The sequence below is a fragment of the Petaurus breviceps genome, unplaced genomic scaffold, assembly GCF_028583685.1.
Source record: "Petaurus breviceps papuanus isolate PSGF00001 unplaced genomic scaffold, PetGlider_PUasm1.0 37, whole genome shotgun sequence".
Lineage (NCBI taxonomy): Eukaryota > Metazoa > Chordata > Mammalia > Diprotodontia > Petauridae > Petaurus > Petaurus breviceps.
The window spans coordinates 85,665,508-85,685,857 of NW_027186296.1; the positions used below are offsets into that span (position 1 = coordinate 85,665,508).

The 20,350-nt window shown below is 42.5% G+C and overlaps 1 protein-coding gene across 1 annotated transcript in view; it reads left to right on the top strand.

The window, feature by feature from the left end:
- The window catches only part of RBM20 (RNA binding motif protein 20), a 251,069-nt gene extending 231,101 nt beyond the window's left edge, over window positions 1–19,968 (top strand). The window contains exons 11-14 of the mRNA XM_069098942.1: window positions 602–1,262; window positions 3,915–4,049; window positions 11,903–12,024; window positions 16,515–19,968. Of these exons, the coding sequence (XP_068955043.1) occupies window positions 602–1,262; window positions 3,915–4,049; window positions 11,903–12,024; window positions 16,515–16,631 (1,035 nt within the window). The 3' untranslated portion in view covers window positions 16,632–19,968. The remainder of the gene's footprint in view (window positions 1–601; window positions 1,263–3,914; window positions 4,050–11,902; window positions 12,025–16,514) is intronic.
- The last annotated feature ends 382 nt before the right edge of the window (window positions 19,969–20,350 follow it).

Below are 20,350 nucleotides of genomic sequence, written 5' to 3' on the forward strand. Positions count from 1 at the left end.
ATCAGTATCTGTAGCAGGAGAAAACTGATCTCCTCAGTCTTTTTTCCCAGTCTTTGGGCTATACTATACAAGAAAAGTGATTTCAGTGGGTGTCAAAAGTGAAAAATATGCATGTACATTTTTGCCCCCAAAGGCAGGAGGGATTGGCAGGATTTTGATAGCTATTTGTGCCCAAATGCCTATCAGAATAATACCCACTGTCACAGGAAGATTAACTCAGACAAGTTGAAGAGTTTTTAAAAATTTGTTTATGTTTTAATAGGTGGTTAAAATATGTTACTTTAAACCTACTAGTTGAAGCATTTCTGGCTTTTTCAAATTCAGGTGGAGTTAGGGGTTCAGAGTATAGCCAAGTGACTTTTGAAAACACCAAGGGAAATACAACACTCTTTAAGCAATGCATGGCCTGCAGTGTGGGGCTTGAGAGGTTTACTGCGACTGAATTACCAAGTAATTCTTTCCAGTTCAAATTAGAAGAGCACTCGGTCACTGTGCTTAGAGCGTTCTCTGTGGGCCTGGTTAGAGCACTTTGGCCTGTCTCTCGACTGCTAAGGTCAATTTGTAATCCATCTTCTGATCAACATTCAACGTTTTTATACAGGAACAAGATTGGGAAAGCGGAAGTGAGGTGGAAGGGGAGAGCTGGTACCCTACCAACATGGAAGAGCTTGTTACAGTGGACGAGGTGGGGGAAGAGGACTTCATCATGGAGCCAGACATCACAGAACTGGAGGAAATTGTGCCAGTTGGGCAGAAGGACAAAACCTGCCCTGAAATATTCTCCTGTGGGATGCCCCCTTCAGATCTGAACACTGATCATGGGGAATTAGCCAAGGAGGCAGGTGAATCTGCTGCTGGCGAAGCTGCTGAAATCAGATTCGAGTCGGACAGAGAAAGTGCTGCCTCTAGGAGCCATTCTGATGAAATAGGGTTTGAAGGGCAGACGGACATAAATCTAGACACTGAGAAGAAGCCAGCTGAACCTGAGGAAGACAGCTTCCCTAAAGATCCAAATTGCTACAAGAAGGAAGGAAAGGGAGCTGAAAACTCAGATGTTTACCCAGTTCCCACATCCCAGAAAATGTCTTCCCCAGAGCCAGCAGAGGAAGGGGGTACACAGTCTGGTCTTTTCCTAGGTGATTATAAGCTGATGGGATCCCCTAAAAAGGGGACACAGGAAGGCAACAAACCAGAGGAGAAGCCCAGCTCCCACACAGAGACCAGCAATCAAAGCCAGGCTTGCCAAGAAATGTTGACCGAGGGTAACTACTAACTTTTTCTTATGTGCTGCTGGGCAAACTCATGGACTTTTCTAACTAGAGGGCTATAATACTAGAGTTTTGCATGCTGCTACTAACATTGCTAATAATATTGCTAATAGCATTGACTACCTTATAAGTAATTCAGTAATAGAAGAAAGCTTACATAAGCCAAGTTAAACTGTTAAAGGCTTTCAGACAAATGGTGTAAAGGAAATAGGATAGGAGGCAGTGAGTTTTCTGGGAGGCATAATCAGACAGGATGGTCTCCTTTGAGTTCACATGAGCCCAGATAAACTCCTGCTAAAATTAGTTTAGATTATCAGCAAAAACAGCAACAGTTCCTGCAGATCAGCTAACAGGCTGGCCTCTCTTGTGTCTGCATGGCACAAGTCCACATGGGCAATCCTGGGGCAGCTATTTCTGAACTGCACAAGGGACTTAAGGAAGGAGGGATAGAAGAAAACTATGGTCAAGGGGAAGAAGTGCTCATTGCTAAGTATTTTTTGGTTTGTTTTTTCCCCTCTTGTTGCCACCCCAGAATGATAGCCCACTGGAGGCTGGGAGTGTATCAGGCCTTTTTCTGTGATCTCCATTATGGGCTGGTGGGGAGAGCACTTGGAGTAGGCAGACCTGGGTTTGAGTCCCATATCTGCCATCTAATGAATCACTTAAGTTTTCTAGGTTTCAGTTTCCTCCTCTCTAAAATGAGGGAAATGGATTAGACGATCTTTCCAGTCCTTCCCTACAACCTGTGATAGTCTGTGATTCTTTGATTTGGTAGAGGGAAGCAGTGTGGTGCAGTGATTTGGAGTCACAGGCTCTCAGTTTGAATCCTGGTACAGCCACTTCCTACCTGTGTGACGGGATAAATCACTCACCCTTCCAGTTCTGTCACCTAGTAAATCATTTAAGCTTTCTGGGCTTCAGTTTCTGCACATGTCAAATGAGAGGGTTGGGATAGATCACCTCTGAGGCCCCTTCCAAGTTCAAATCCAGCCTCAAACATTTACTAGCTGTGGGACCCTGGGCAAGTCAGTTAAACCTCTATTGGTCTCAATTTCTTCAACATTCAAATGGGGATAATGATAGCACCTACCTCCCAGGGTTGTTATAAGGATCAGATGAGATAATATTGGCAAAACGCTTAGCACAGTGCCTGGCACATATAAATGTTAGCCATTCGTTATTAATTACTCCTACTCAAGATCAGTGATGCATGGTCTTATGAGGTGATGGATTCAGTGTGACTGTGCTGGGCCCTACAGCATCATAAAGTTTGTTTCAAAATGGATTGAGCTTCTAGGGGCAGCTAGGTGGTGCAGTGAATAGAGCACCAGCCCTGGAGTCAGGAGGACCTGAGTTCCAATTCAGCCTCAGACACTTAATACTTACTAGCTGTGTGACCTTGGGTATGTCACTTAATCCCAATTGCCCCGCCTTCCCCATCCAAAAAGACAAAAAAAATAGATTGAGCCTTATCTTACCTGCAATGTAGAGTTGCAAGCATCAGGACAGATTAAACAAAAACCAGAAGTCAACAAGGGGAGGGAGAATATTCCTTAAAAATTCCATAATGATTCTAGCTAAAGGTACATTGTAAAGTCGTCAGCATCCCAAAGATGAATCTGAGGCTTTAGTGTGTGAAGGAAGATGGTCATAATAGAACCAGGAAGTAAAAATCCTTCCAATCCATCACTCACTGCATCGTCTGCCTGTTGGCATAGGAGAGCCAGGTCAGAGTATGGCATTCTAGGCATTCTGAAGGTCACTCTAACCATTCTCAGGGTGAGCTGGGTAGTTTCTACCTGTTTTTTTTGTTTGTTTTTTTGCTTTTTGGAGCAGGGCAATTGGGGTCAAATGACTTGCCCAAGGGCACATGCCTAGTGTCTGAGGTCACACTTGAACTCAGGTCCTCCTGACTCCAGGGCTGGTGTTCTATTCACTGTGCCACCTAGCCACCCCCTTCTACCTGTTCTTTTCAATCTCTGTGGAGACCACTACTGAGTGGCCTTCCTGTTGCCTCAGAAAACTGTGATATGGCCTTGAATAAAGGAGGGGAAGGCTTTCTGAAACGCCTTCCTTTGTCTGGACCATCTATTACTCTGTCAGCATAGGCCTGAACATGTCTTTGGCATGATTGGCTCATTATCTTACATAGCATTTTAGAATTCATCTTTAGAAATAATGCTTGACAGGTATGGGGCAAGAATGTCATTGCCCTTCTTACTAGGGTTAAATATGGGGACGTGAGAATGATCTTTTACCCTCTCCATTGCTTACAAAGGGGCGGATCATTCTGAATTATGCTATGGGTGTGTGTCATATGCTATGGGAGAGTCATATGCTATGACTCTCCCATTTGATACCAGAAGACTGCTCCAGCCAGAGGTTTAAACAGTCCTCTCTCCTTGATAAACAGAATGAAAAAATATGCCAGCATCGCAATGTGCATGCTGTTGTCCTGACATGGGGGAAAATATCTTAATTAAGGTGCTTTGGTTCTGAATGGCAATCATTTGCCAGGTTCCATGTTATTAAGCAACCCAGGTGACCACTGGTCAGTCACCCAGTGTGTAGGATATGGATGAACTGCAGGGATTTTTCATGGCATGTGTTTTGTGGATTATACCTATATTCTCTTATATTTTCCAGAAAACTCCAGATTCACAGAAATGCAGTCCCCGGAGATGAGCTCATTGGCCTATAATGAGATGGAGACAAAACAGCCTCATCCGTTGCCTTCCTGGGAACCCGAGGATGTGTTCAGTGAACTTAGCATTCCTCTTGGTAGGTTGCATACAGGGCTTCTGCTTAGAAGGTGACAGTAGGAGCTAGAGGTTCCAAGCTGGCATCTAAAGGGAGCTGGAGCAATTCTTTGCATCTTTGGCAACAACTTGGCTTTATAAGGTGGTATTTAGCATTGCTTGCATTTTTCATCTCCTAATGATGGAGAAGACACTTCATGGGAACAGGTTGTTAGAACCTAAGAACTCCTGTGAGCCAGGGCTAAGAGGTCTCTCCTTTGCGACATCGGTGCTGTCATTCAAGGTAGTGGATTTAGATCTTGTGCAGGCAGGAGAAAGGAGATCATTAGCTTCAACAAAGAAAGCAGGACACAGGCTTCTAAGAGATATTTCACATAAGCACATAGAGAAGCCTGAGGGACATCACAGTGTATAGTGGTAGGAATTTGGATTCTGTATGAGTCAGGAGACCTAGGACCTAATCCTGTCTCCTTCTACTCCTTTCAGCTAACTCTCCAGAAAGTCACTTCATTTTCATGGTGCAGTCTCCTCATCTATAAAACAAGAGGACGAGTAGATTGTCTCGAGGGTCCTTTCAAGACCTAAAATCTGGCAATATATGAACAATGTTGCTGGTATTTTTTCAGGCAGAAATAGGAAAAAATATCACAAAAAGCATTTTAAAAAGTCAATGGCAATAAATACAGTGAATAAATTCACTGTCTGCAGAATGGTCAAGATGGGGACCTGCCTGGCTGACATGGCGGGATTTCTACTTTTCATTGATTTTTAAAATGCTTTGCTCTTATTTTTTTCCTTCCGTTAGTCATACCATTTTAATTGTGTTGGGTTCAGTAAAAAAAAATCTTCTGTTTCTTATTCATATGGAAGAGGTCATTTTGAGACCAGCCAGTGGAAAGAATGCTGGATTTGGCATTAAAGGACTTCAGTTTGAAGCTGTGTAAAAGTCACTTGTGTTCCCTAGGTTTTAGTCTTCTCTTATGTAAAACAAGAAGGTTGGGTAGGGGGTGGGGAACCTTAGCCTTGAGGCCACATGTGACCCTCTAGGTCCTCAAGTGCAGCCCTTTGACTGAAACCAAACTTCACAGAACAAATTCCCATAATGAAAGGATTTGTTCTGTAAAATTTGGACTCAGTAAAAAGGCTGCACCCAAGGACCTAGAAGGCCACATATGGCCTCAAGGCTGCAAGTTCCCTACCCCTGGATTAGATGATCTCTAAGATCTCTTCCAGCCATAAATCCTATGATCTATAAGGCAAAATAAAAACAAAGAATACTATAAAACATGGTAGCCTCTGCCCCTACTTCTGCACAGTGGCACTTCTGACTATGGATGTCAGATTTGGGAGGAGGTGGAAAGGGTTCCAGAGATTCATTCGGCAATATCTATTGAGCATGATATTGTGCAAGTATATAGGGGGTGGAAAGGAGGGAATACCATCACAAAATGTATCACCTGGTCTTCGATGGAGCTTGGGAAGTCTAGTTAGGAAGAAAAAACAATACATGAAAAGTTAGAAAGTAAAACCACTAGTTTACTTGTGTGTATGTAGCTTGTACTTTTGAAAGCACTTTCACATCCATTATCTGATAGTTACCTTGACAGATGAGGAAATTCAGATTCAGATGAAGTGAAATGACTTACATAGGGTCACACAGCAAAGGAAGATTCCTAAAAGTTAATACACTCTTCTTTTCACTTAATTCTACCATCCTGCCTCCGCTATTCCTTCACAGGTATAGAGAAGAATGAGTCTTGTGGGGGATAATATGAAAAATCACATCTTCCTTGGGGATCAGTGGTATCAGGGAAATACGACAGCAACCTTTGATCTGGCCTGGGTCCCCAGTAAAGTAGAGGAAAGCAGAAACATTGGGGATTGGCGAAAGGGCCCAACACCAAGGAAGGCTCTGCCATTTTGCTGTCCAGACCTGTTCTGGTTGAGGCATGCCAGTAGGAACTGTCACAGTCTGGCACTTCCTAACTGGAGGAAGCTGAGTCCCCAAATGCTTATACTTTCAATTCAGCGGCAGGTTTATTACTATGTCTAACATATAATTACCTTCATTCAGGAGCTGTTATTGGACAGCGAATGCAATTTTTAATTATTGCAGTTAATAGAGACTGAAAATGGAAGCAAGAGTAGCCCCATATATGCTTCTCCATACCTTATATAACTGGCTCTTATTATGATAATGCCCTTGTATATTGCTAACTTAGCTTCTTTATAGACATTTCCAGTGCGTCACAAAGCAATCATGTTTACATCTATAATGCCTACAGCCAACTCTCAATTATGCAGAGGGTGAATTACATATAGTGCTACTATTCTCCACACCTCATGTTTCTTTCCTTTCCCTCAACTCCCTACTCAGGGCCATCTCACCACTCAGTAGGGCTGGCACAGGTGGGCAGGGTGAGGGGAGTAAGCTATCCAATTCACATTGCACCATTAGGCACCTCAGCTCTGGTGAAAGGGTAGATGTGGAAGGAGACAAGTTAAGGTCAGCAAGACTGATTCTGGTCAGTATTGGTGGGGGGAGTTGCATAGACTGAAGTTATCTGTGAATTATCTTCATACAACATCAAAAATTGACTCTATTGTTTGGGTACTACAAATGAACAAATTTTTCTGAGTATCATGTTTCAGTAATACCCAGCCATGGGGGCTCTGGGAGACATAAAATGACAAATAAGACATAGTACATAATCCTGGACAGATAGGAAGGAAGGAAGGAAGGAAGGAAGGAAGGAAGGAAGGAAGGAAGGAAGGAAGGAAGGAAGGAAGGAAGGAAGGAAGGAAGGAAAAAAGAAAGAAAGAAGAAAAGAAAGAAAAAGAAAGCAAGCTAATTGTTAAACATATACTACAATATGTGCCAAGCATTGTGCTAAGTGCTAGGAATACAAATATAAAAGAGACAGTTCTTCCCTTCATGGAACATGAGTTTCAGTAGGGGAGCCAATACATATTGAAGAGTGGTGGCTGAGGAAGGGAATTTTGCTTAAGGAAGTCACAAGGGTGGTTAGTGGAGCCAAAAGGGCATGCCCTTTCTAGAAATAATGCCAGTGCTGTTTTGATTACTGTTCCCAGGTAGGAAAGAGGATGACTATGCGTGTCTTCTGGCATAATAGGAAGATGACAGTAAAGCCAGGTTAGGTAACTGGGGTCAGGTAGACTTGATGAGTTGTAAACATTCAAGATGGTGTGACCTCAGGGCAGGACCTAGAAGTCTTCCTGGGAGGGTACAGGAGGTATAACTGACAATAGCAGTCAATATGCTAAGTGTTCAATGAGCAGTAAATGCTGTAGGAATTCTTACAGGAGAGCTGCAGGTGTGTTTGGTTGGCCAGGAAGGCTTGCTGGAGCATGAAACTTGGAGCTGAGCCTTAGCATAGGACTCAGACAAGCCCAGAGGAGGAGAGGGAGCACTGGTGCAGAGGAAATGGCTTTAGGGTAGACTAGAAGACTAGAGTGAATGTTCTAATAATAATAGATTACAAAACTAGAGTGCTCTATATATACACATCACTTTACTTACATTATCTCATTTGACCTTCACTACCCCTGAAAGGAGGCACAACAGGTGTATGTATAATGAGTAGTTTCCAGATGTAAATGGAGAGTAATGGAGAACCATAGGGTTTGGTGTTGTTCTCTGTGTGACCTTGGGCAAGTAACTTTACCCTTTAGAGCAGGGGTGGGGAACCTGTGGCCTCCAGGCCACATGTGGCCCTCCAGGTCCTCAAATGTGACCCTCAAAAGTTTGGATTCAGTCAAAGGGCCACACTTGAGGACCTAGAGGGCCACTTGTGGCCTCAATGTTGCAGGTTCCCCACCCCTGCTCAACCTTCATATTTGGGGTGGGACCTTCACAAAGGGCCACACTTGAGGACCTGGAGGGCCACATGTGGCCTCAAGGCTGCAGGTTCCCCACCCCTACTTTAGAGTATCAAAATCATCTGTAAAACAAAAAGAATAATCCTTGCACCAACTACATCATGGGACTGTTGTGAGGAAAACTGTCAAGTGGAGTTATTATTATTTGTAACTTGTCCAAAGTCTCACAGCAAGCAAATAATGGAGGTAGGACTCTAGTCAATAATTCATCACCAAGCATTTATTGAATGTCTACTATGTGCCAGGCCCTGGACTAAGCACAGGGGGTGCAAATATATAAATAAAAAGAGCTCACATTTGATAGGAAGCAAGAATACTTGCACATCTAAGTATGTCCATGATGAATGCAAGGTAATTTTGTTGGTTAGACACACTAACAGCTGACCACACTTAGGAGGTGGTGTTTGAGTTGAGTTTGAAAGAAGCAAGGGATTCTAGAGTTTGTATTTAATCTTAGAGGTCCCAGGGAGAAAGTGGAGTTTATGGATCAGGTGAGAGGCATTGTGAGGTCTTTGCTTTCGGGATGTCACTTTGGAAGCTGTAGGCAGAATAGATTTGGGTGAGGAGAGATCCAGATCTTTTTCAACAATAGCAAAATGTCTCTCCCCTGATATGGAAGGGCCGCCACAAGGAACCAAGTCTAGTAGATTGTATATGTAGGAAAGGAGTTGGAGATCTTCAAATGCCCATTCTATCAGAAAGACCTGAAGCTTCATTTGGAGTGCCACCTAGCTGTGGCCCAGACGGGAGAGGGGCTGGAGAGAAAGGGATGAGTGTCTGAGGGTGTGCTTCTGATGCATGTTTTTCCCATCTCTTAGAGGATGGTAATAAATAAGAGAATAATAAGTAACAAGAAAATAAATGCTTGTTGAATTGAACTGGCTGTGTGTCTGGCCTAATAGGAATGATCTGGGATTTTTTGCTGTATTTTGTACTGGGCATTGTTTAGATGAGATGTGATTGGGTACATGATGATAGATTCATTACATCTTAGCTCTCTGGCCCCTCTCTCTCTGGGCTCCAACTGGGTGGCGCCACACGTGAAGCTTCAGGTCTTTCCAATAGAATGTGCTTTTAAAGATCTCCCACTCCTTTCCTACATACACCATCTGTCTCAACCAGATTTTGGAGGAAGAGCTCAGCAAAACCTTGCAAAGAATAATGAAGAAATAGCTTAAATTTATGACTGTCACCTGCCACCTACCAGCCTAGGGGGTAGAGCTGAGCCTGGGGCTCCACAAACCTGTGCATCACTGCTTCCTAAACCCTTCCATTTCCTGTGGGTGGTTTAGTTAGGGGTGGTAAGGACTGTGGGAGAGAGATGAGAGAGACAGAGAGAGATAGATGGGGAGACAGACAGACATGGAGAGACAGAAACAAAGGGACAAAGAGCAAGAGAAAAAAATCAGTCCTTTTGGACACATAGTGCACAAACGGGTGATTTCTCAGTTGACTTACCTGAGAGGGAGATGAGAAAAAAAGGCATTTCCACCATTAGGACGAGCATTATCAGCACTGCTTACAGCTGTATGTGTGGAGGCCAAGCAATAGTGGGAAATGTCAGGGAGAATCACTTCAGCTGAACAGTTCTCAGGCTCCAAACCATGAGATAACACCAAGGTTTTGCACATAGGTGACTGAGAGAATGCTAGTGATACTGTTAGGAATAGGGGAGTTGGAGGATATGATTTAGAGAAGACAATAAATTCTTTTTGGACATAACTGATTTTGGAATGACCCCAGGATGTCCAGATATAAATTCTGGGGTGGGGTGGCAGTGGGGAAGTTAAAATGCAGACTTGATATTGGGGGTAGAGGTTTAGATTCTTACCCATTAAGCCATGGATATATCTGAGGTTGTCAAGGAAAAAAGTGCAGAGTCAGCAGAGAAAGTGACGCTAGGATCTTAAGGAAAACCCTACCTTAAGGGACCCAGCAAAAATTCTAGAGAGGAGTGGGCATGGAGATAGCAATACTAGCTAACATTTGTATGGCAGTTGTGATTTGCAGGTAGCTTTTATAGGTTTTATCTGATCTTTACATCCACCTTGTGCTATTATTTTTTATATTATTATTATCCCTCCCCCATTTTACAAGTAAATGAGGCTGAGATTAAGTGATTTGCCCACACAGCTATGAAGTGTCTGTAAGTAAGAGGCAAGGTTTGAACACAAATTTTCCTGACTCCAGGCACAGTCTTGTGTCCACTGTGCCCCCTCACTGTAATGGGAGAATCACGAAGGACAAAGACATAAGTTTTACTCTCTAGTGCTTCCCATCCCCTATCTGACTCCAAGGGGCAAATGCTATTTTTGAAATGGAAAAAAAAATTAGCTTGCTAATTGCAAGCCTGGAATTCTTATCTATTTCAGGGGGCGCTGAGATATACTGACAATCCCTCCTGCCTGGGCGAACAGGAGAATGGTCATTTCAAGCCCTCCATAGCTTCTTCGAAAAGCACAGCTGTTTAACAGCTGGCTTTGGGCCATTTTAGTTTTGGAAAACTCTTCCTGCCTGGTGCCAAGATTCTCTGGCCTATGGATGATCTTCTTGCTACCCATACTCACTTTCTGCCATATATAGTCATGGGGAACGATGTATCTCAGGTCCTGAAGATGAAAGTGTTGGAGATAATAAAGATGAAAAACAGGTGTCCTCTGATCACTGAAGGGTTTTCTTTCCTGAAAGAGGAAGAGCCACAGCCGTGAAGGGAGCTCTAGGGAATTTATCAACCCTTATGTTTGTATAACACTTCATAATTTTTGAATCCCTCTCATATATGTACTAGAACTCAATTCTCTTGACTCTCTGAGCCCAAGGCTGTTTCTACTATTTCCTAATAATGGTGTTTATTATGGCGGAATGTATAGAGTGCTTAATTTACTGGTTGTCTGACTTTGGCCAAGTCACTTAAATTTTCTCAGACTCAGGTAAATAGAACACTGGACCTGGAATCAGGAGGATCTGAGTTTACATCCTGTCATAGACACTTACTAGCTCTGAGACCCGTCTGCCTTGGTTCCCTAATTTATAAAGTGGGAACCATAATATCACTTACCTCCCAGGATCATTGTGATGATAAATGTATAAGTGTACATTGTAAGTGAAAATGTATAATATTACAAAAATATATATTTCCGATGTGTTTTGCCAATGCTTAAAGCTCTCTATAAATGTTGGTTGTTATTATTAGGCAAACTTTTGACTTGTACTTTAGTGTTCATTCATATTCACTGAGCACATACTATGTGCAGAGTATTTAGGTGTTACAGGGAATAATGTGACTCAATCTTTCCCTCAGTGAGTCTACAAATTAGTAAACAAAGATAAGGTAAAGGCACAAGTAAGTATAATACCAGGAAGGGTGTGATAAGACCCTCAGAGAGGTACAAAGTACTATGAGAATTAGACAGAGGGAAAGATCGTATCAGATCAGGGGAATAAGGGAAATCTTCTTAAAGGAGGTGACCTTGAATAAATCACAATTTGTCGAGGCCTCATTTTTTTCATCTGTAAAATGGAGATAGTAACCCCTATGCCAGGGGTGGGGAACTCTGTGGCCTCAAGGCCACATGGGGCCCTCTAGATCCTCAGGTACAGTCCTATGACTGAATCCAAACTGCACAGAACAGATTCCCTCAATAAAAGGATTGTTCTGTAAAACCTGGACTCAGAAGTCTGAGGACTGAGAAGGCCACATGTGACCTCGAGGTTGCAGGTTTCCCACTTTGCCCTTTGCTATCTGTCTCACAGGTGAGGATTAAGTAAAGTGATGAATGTAAAAGTAAGCAGTTTGCAAACTTGAAAGCATTATACAAATATGAATTATCCCTGTTTTCCCTAGGAATATGTCAAAATTTGCCAAGACCCTGGACAGGCCCAAGCCAGTCTTTGTCCTCAAGGCTAACCAGACACTGAGAACAAGAGGAGAGTCTTTCATATTTCTAACATATTTTATTCCCTGTTCTTGGACAGGAGTAGAGTTTGTGGTACCCAGGACGGGGTTTTATTGCAAGTTGTGTGGTCTTTTCTACACCAATGAAGAGACAGCAAAGACAAGCCACTGCCGCAGCTCTATCCACTACAGAAATCTGCAGGTAAGAAAGCGGCTCTGTTGACCTGAAAGACACTGGCAGGACTCTGGGCAGGGATCAGGGGCTCTTCCCAGAGATGCGGTAGGGCAGCAAGGCTCCTCCCATTCCACTTCTCCCTCTCAGGCTTACTGAGGAAAGTGAGTGTGTGTCTACCCCAGTCTGCCAGAGATCACCCCAAACATACCGAACTGGTTCCTTATGAGAAGCTGCACATGAGATTATCACAGAGATGCTGTTGATTCCAAAGGTGGTTTATAAGGTCATCTCTGCTATCTTCTCTGAATTCTCACCCCACCCCCCAATTAAATCCCAGATTTACTCAGTGGGAAATCAGTAGCATCATGACATTTTAATTAGAAGAATAATAGTTTGTTGAACTGAGCTGAAAGGGACCTAAAGATCATGCAGGCCAGTCCCTTCATTTTACAGATGAGGAAGCTGAGGCCCAGAGAAGATTTTCCCAAGGTCACACAGGTAGTAGGGAATAGAGGTGGAATTCAGACCCAAGTCTTCTGAATCCAAATTTAGTACTTTCTACACTATCCTAGGGAGCATATTTTTCCAGGTTGGACAAGGGATCTTAACAGTAAAAGCCATTGCTAACAATTCCTACAGAATTCTGCCCACCCCAAATGGCAAGTCAATTTACTTTTTCAATTGTAAGTTAACTGCTAGCTACGAGGCTCATATGCAAGTTCCCTTCTTCCTTTTCCAAGAAGTAAGAAAAGTATTTATAGGTTAGAAAATAGTCCTAATTAAACCACAGGCCTTTTTTTTTTTTTTTTCACAATTTAGAAGATACATTTGATTATCACAACAATCAGAGCAGGAGGAGGGGCGATGTAATTGAGACAAAAGAGAGATAGTGTAAGATTGAGAGAGAGAAAGAGACAGACAGAGAGAGAAAGCTGGATTATGAGTCAAGAGAAATGTAGATCTGAATGCTGTCTATGCTGTCATATGACCATAGGCAAGTCACTTAGTCTTTCTAAGCCTCAATTTTCTTATCAGTATAATAGACATGATGATAATAATATCTGCATCATTATTTTGTGCAAAAATTCTCAAAGGTGGTCCAAGATCACCTGAAAGTTCCCAAGAACATTTTAGGGGGCCTACAAGGTCAAAACTATTTTTACAATAATACTAAGATGTTTAATTTCTAATGTGGTAAACATTGTTAGATGTAACACACATAAACAAAAGTTCTTTGGGGGAGGGTCTTTGATATTTTTAAGAGTATAAAGGAGTCCTGAGACCAAAAAGTTTGAAAAATGGTAGTTTTGAAGGATCAAATGGAGATGATGTATGTATAGTGCTTTTCAAACCCTGAATTAGGTATATGTGTATTATCAACAACTGTTACCATTCTTAAAAATGAATATTATTCATTGTTCAGTTTGCACAAAACAATTCCACTAAAATATTAATAATTTTATTCTCCCTAGAATCTTAGATTGTCGGATCAGATTTTAAAGGCCCATCGGGCCTAAATATATATTTCTGCTTAACAATCATGCTGTGTTCTCTGGTCCAAAAGCTGGCTTCCAATGTTGGTTGGAGCAGTTCCCTATTGCACCTCTTTAACCAAAAGCGTCTGTGTCATTGGCCAGAAAGCTCTCAAGCCACAGGATATCTGTAGCTGGTTCTACTCCAGACTGCTTAGATTATGTGATCTCACCTAAAGCATCACTACTGACCTAACTGCAGGCCAAATACCAAGGAGAACATCAACAGTTTCCTGAGTTTTGGCCAAGTAGCCATCAGCGTCATAGTTTGTGAAGAGCTGTTTGATCCCTGTCCAAAAACCTGAAGTAATTTGTAATCTTAATTTCATTCCTGAAAACAGCTGCTTTCAGTGTAAGGGATCTCCAGGGGTCTAGTGAACTATAAGCTTCATGAGGGCAGGAATTATGTGTTCGCTAAAATCTGAATATCCCTCAGTAACTGAGCATAGCGCTTTCCACACAACAATTGACCAATAAGGGTTTCTGCGAATAAGTGAGTCAATGAGTGAATGGTGCCAAGGTCCTGCTGCCCAGCCCAAGCCTCCTCTATGGTCAAGGACAGTTTCTAGTTGTAGCCTATCTCAGCTGAATTGAACTGAATAGTTCTTGTTAGTAATCTTCTCAAAATACGTCTGTCCCCCACCTATTCCTCAACTCTCTACTGCCAAAAGATGTGACAGTCTGACTCTGACCACAGGACTGCTTACCCAAGCAGTATAGCCATCTTTCCAAAGCAATCTGGAGAGATTCTGATGATATGGGAGCCCTGGGTAGATTTCAAGCAGAGATGTGGGATGGGGGTGAGGATGGGCACATGGGTCTCTGGAATTTACCAGAATTTTCAGCTCTGATTCACTACAGTTTAGATTCTTCTTTCAAAGCCATCTAAGCATCCTCCTCCATCCCCCTACAGAATTTTCCTTTGCTGCCATTTTCAGGATATGTTCTGTATAATGTTGCCACCCTTTCAACCCCCTAGATTGCATGTATGAGACATGCAGGGCAGAGGAACAGGTGCCTGTTCTCTCCTCACTTAGAACAAGACAGGTTGTGATTACCCCAGCCTCCTCCCTGTGCAGAAGGGAGTGTGTGTGCAGTACAACGCTGGTACTGATAGGAGAGAGGAAAGGAGGATGGAGAGAGCCATGTCCTGGTCAGCAGAATCACTGGGAACTGAGAAGGGTTGGGTGCTGCTTCACCCTTCAGTGGACACTAGGAATACAGAAATAAATAGAAAGAAATACAGTTCCTGCCCTCAAGGAGCTTCCATTCTAATGAGGGAAGATGGAAGGTGTGGTGGTGGGGAGGGGAAGGATACCCACACAGGGTGGAGAGAATCAGGAGAGCAACCTGGAGAGGAGTGAAGATAAGACTGGCCTGGGCATCCTCCTTAAAATGAAAGCTCTAGGAGAAACCAGCCAACCAGAGTAAGAAGCTACATGGGCAGAGGGTACTTCCAGTGTGAGAAGTCCAAGGCTGAAGTGAACTTCCAGTGAAGAGGTTTCTGTGGTATAATAGAGGAAGTCCAGAGTCAGGAGTACAACTTGGAGAAGGGCTGGGACAGTAACGAAGGTCCGCGCCTTCCCCACGATGGAGGTGCGTGCTCCCCAATGTGAGCAGGAGGTGGGTCTTACAGGGGGATATTCTGGGGTGAGAAGACTTCAGGGACTATTGGATGTTTCTCAGGTGAGGGGTAAGACAGCAGCAGAGACACAGTTTTGAAGTCTGGAATCCAGAAACAGGACCTGGCAGGTGATTGGATTTAAGAAGTAAGGGGGAGGAAAGAGTCAAAAATAACCACAAAGTTTAAGAGACAGGGCAGTCATACCAGTGACAAAAAGAATGAAGTCCAAAGAAGGAGCAATTCTAGAGGAACAGATAAATTCAGTTTTAGACATACAAATTTTAAAGTGTCATTAGAACATCAAGTTGAAAATATTCTCTAGGTAACTAGAAATTCAGATGCTGCTGTTCTCTGGGCCTTCTGCAGAGTAAAGTGTCCTGAAACACTTTTTCTTTAAAAAAAAAGTTCTTGTAATTGCTGTTGTTGCTATGTCTTGTTTCTACATTGGGCAATCATCCTATGGTATACTCAGTCCACCTGTCCCCCTGTCTCAGACAGAATTGAGCCCCTCCCCCCATAACAAAGAAAAACAAAATAAAAACAATTTATTCAGTCACTGTGATTGACCATGCATGAAACATTATGGTCCCCTTGTAGTACATTTCTCAATTTTTGCTGAAATGAAGGAAACATGTGACACAGTATATTGGTCTTTTGGTAAAATCTTGAATTATCAATGATCCCTGCATTGCCAGGAAGTTTGGAGGGGAAGGACTTCCTTGCTCCTTGTGACCCCTCCAGTCACCCCTGGCATTTGAATACTTTGCAAATAAATTCTCTGTAGGTTGTGTGGTGACATGACGTCTCTCTTTGTGGCCTCTTGATTAATAATAAAAAATAAAGAACTGAAATTTACATACCGGTAGCACCTTAAATGTTCAAGGCACTTCACATATATTATTATCTGATTTGAGCTTAACAGACTTGGGAGGTATTACTCATATTATCATTCCCATTTTTTAGATGAGAATACTGAGGCATAGATAGGCTAATTGACTTGATCATGGTCACACAATTAGTAAGTATCAGAAATAGGATTTGAACCCAGATCCTCCTAATTCCAATGCCACAATGCCTGCTGGCATTGGACCAGAAGTTAGGAGACCTAGGATGTAGTCCTGGATCTTCCATTTGCTAGTCACATGACTTTTTAGGCATGTACACACCTCTTGGCCTTAATTTTCATAGCTGTAAGATGACTGTCCTATCAATCCCCCAGAGTTACAATAAGTTTCAGTTATGATGAAAATATACTTTGTAACTGTCAAGCATTGTGAGCATATAATCTATTATTATCCAGCACCTAACACAGGGCCTGGTCGTTCTCTTGGAACTGAATTTGCTTTTCCTTCCTATCCCAGAAGTACTTATCCCAGCTGGCAGAGGAAAGCCTAAAAAGCAACGAACAGGGCAACAGTCCGAAGCCAGATGACTGTGGCATCGGAATTGTGCCCCACTTTGAGAGGAAAAAGCTCTGACCCAGCGGCAACAAGATGAGTAGAAATGGGGGATTGTCAGTGGTACCTTGCTGATCTCCAAGGCAAGACTGCTGCATCTTCTCCTTCAAGAAGAGGAAGGAAAGCAAAGCGGAGAACATGTTATGTGGGTCTGCACCCCAAGAACCAGGAAAAAATGCTCCCCAAACCGCTCCCACAAAAAAAAGCAGTCCTGGCACGTCTGAAAGGCGGAGCTGCATGTCCTCTCTGTATGTGTGCGTGTGTGTTTCTTTCTCTCTAAAACCCTTTTTCAAACTCTCGCCTGACTCTCCTTGTGTTCTGTACCCGCATCCTTTTCCTTTTCATAAAATCTGACTCCTCAGGGATTTTTAACAAGGTTTAAATTCTTGATGGGATATAACACACCAGGCCAAAAGAAGGTGGGTTATCCAGGGGAAGGGCCTCAAAGAGAAAAGTCTATGTAAAGAAATACTTGAATGAAATAGTCTTCATCTCTCTGCTTGCTGTTTGTTACTTGGGATGGGCCAGCTAGGGGCTCAGAGTTCTAGAATTAGAACAAACATCACCAAGAAAGGCAAGGAGTATATTCTTAAGGAGCCTGATTAAATCTCCTTCTTTCTCCAAACGTATGGCCAAGCCACTGTTTTTAGTAACCTGTTTTTAAAGATCTTTCATTCAATTATTTCTGAAAGTTGATCAACTTTATGTCTTACATTAAAATGAAAGCAGACTTTGAAAGATACCCAACACAACCTTTCTTCTGAAAGCTTAATTTCCCTTCAAATTAATCCCTTCCTTCTTTCTATACCCCCCCACCCCAATTTGAGGAGAAACGAGGACTTGTTTTATTTTGGACAGTGGATTTGGTATGGATTCAGTTGGATTAAAATGAAGCATACACTTCCTCTGCCTCCAGCTAAAATAGTAGTTGGTGTGTGTGTCCTGGACAAATGACTGCCTTAAAGTGGTGCTTGGTTAGTTGGATTGAGAAACACCAAAACAATGAAACTGCCAGCCAAGATCCTGTCCTTGACTCACCCGAAGGTGCCTGCATGCTGGGGTGTCTGGGTTACATTCTTCTCAAAAAACCTCCTAACCCAGTGATCTTTAGATGCCCCTTGAGCTTGGGGATGAGCTGAGGAACAAAGAAGCTGCTGAATTTAAGCCTAGCCCTTCAGGTTCCTTGGACCTAGGTTTTGTATTGGGGGCCCTGTACACCTGGATTAGGCGAGACTAGCTGGGGATCATCTTCCTTGAAACTTCTTGCCAGGAGACTTTTAATATTTTTACTCAAACTCTGCAGATCCGAGGTGGTCAGAGGGGTCATTCCTACATTAGACAGGTTTTACCTTTCTAGGCCAGAAGCTTTCTCAGTTGCCACATTGTCCCTGGCCAGTTATTCCATGTGTGGTATTTTGTTCCTGGATACTGTTTGTGAAGTTCCCACTCCAGGGGGGGGGGGGGGGGAGAAGCCTCAGAACAGTATGAAGTGGAGCTCAGTTCTGCCCCTGGAAGTCAAGACACTTCTGCAGTGTCAATCTGACCTTCTCGAGCCTTTAAAATGTAGGCAGTTGGGGTGGCTAGGTGGCACAGTGAATAGAGCACCGGCCCTGGAGTCAGGAGGACCTGAGTTCAAATCTGGCCTCAGACACTTAACACACAAAAAACTAGCTGCGTGACCTTGGGCAAGTCACTTAACCCCAATTGCCCTCCAAAAATAAAATAAAATAAAATAAAATATAGGCAGTTGAAAAAATCTTTAGAGATTCCCAGCATCTGGTCTTACCACCCCTGGCAGACAGAGCATGAGAGAATTATTAATTTCTTATGGTATGTTAGAACTCGGTGGACATCTCAGTCATAGGGTCTGGGTCTGAACCACTAATATAAAACAAACACTATAAACTTGATAAGATTGTGGAATATAACTTTGAGCAAATGCATCCAGAGAGGAGATATAAATATTGGAAACCTGTGTGTATATAAGAGAGAGTTTCAGGAAGGCACTGAAGGAAAATAAACTAGTTTGGACATGTCCAGGTCAGGGCTTTACCACAGCTGGAAAGCCAGACTTTGTCATTAGAACATTTTCAAACCCCAGGAAGGTTGGTTCTTAAGACACGCAAAAGGGTTGGAAGATTGAGGCTCCATCCAGACCTGCTCCCCTGTCCCCACACATCATGAATCCAGTTGCCAAAGGTAGCCTGTGAACAAGGAATGCTTGTAATATGTCCTTAGCACTCGCTGTTCCTTCCTTTCTGGGAAATATCCTGACCTCATATGTCTCTATCTTGCCATCACAGAGAGGGGAGGGGATGCATTTCCCAGCTTTTCTAGGGTTGTGCCACTCACTAAACCAGGTAAGGATAAACCTTAAACTCTCACCATCAGAAAGCTGAGGTAGAGGTTCACCTTGCCACAGAGGGTGACAGCCTACTGTCCCCCAAAAGTGGGATAATCCCCTGCCATTGCCTGTTCCATATGGCAGGGTTTCCATGGAAATTTGGATTGGCTGCTCCCCTGAGGTACTCTTAGGTCTTCCTTGCTGATAAACTGAATATGTCCATGGTGGGGGGGGTGGAGAGTTGTTCACTAACCATGTTTCTTAAGACTTTTTCTCTTTTACTCCATCAGGATCCTCTATTTACAAAAGATTTCAGGATATACATGTGTACATATATACATATATAATATATATTTTTATACAATACCATTGGCATGATTCTTCACCAGTCTTCATAATTTGCACTTTTTATTTCTATATGTATTGAACCCAGTACAGTGTTAAAAGCAGCCCAGGCAAGTTCTTATTCTGTTTAAAAGGCGTTTTTCTGCAGTGTTTGTTGATCACTTCCAAGCATCTCTCCAAAAGGGGGCTCAAGAGCATTTGCCATTTTTAGCAATAGATACGTTGTTCCCTGGATCAAATTCAGGCTTTAATATTACAAAGACCTGCTTTTTAAAAAATCAACCTCCTTCTGTACCCTGACCCCCAAAAGAAAGCAATATTCAGTCACTGCCCCCCAGAGAATTCAGCAAATAAACTGTTGGCTTGTACACTAGCTTAGTGTAGTTATAGCATCGGGCCAGTATCATCAGGGTTTTCTACTTGTGAAATATCTGAGGCTGTGATCTGTTGAATTATACTTGAACTGGACCAGAACATATTTATTGAGCTTATAAAAATCTTGTTAATTTAAGCTTTTGCTTGTAAATGGTTGGAATTTGTTGAACTTTGTTGAGTGTCTTATGAGTTGTCACTACTTTTACTGATCTGTGTAACTGACCGCAAAGTGTTTTGAGGTGTTTCATAAAAAAATGAAAAGAAAAAAAAGATTTTAATAAAGGTAATTTGAAAGCCTTTGAGTGAGTAATGGTGTTGATGTTTGTTCACAGGAACCAATTTCTAGCTCACTGGGTCATGGTCAGTAAAGAGGCCATGATTGGGAGCCTTCTTAATAATTGGAAGATTTGAGAAATCATAAGTGACTTCTTTCGCTTATAGAAAGGAGGACTTCAGATCAGTTCCTCTGCTAACTGCAAAGTAAACAATTTATTAATTTAGCAAACATTTATTGAATCATAGATGTTAAAGGCATTTTTAGCTATTCCCCTGCTTTTAAGAGCTACAATACCTAATCAGTCCTGGACAAGTAGGGATCTACTTTTTTCTTAAGGATCCACAAACTTTTTGTAATTCTAAAGCTAGGAAATTACTGGAATCTTTGTAACCTTTAGCC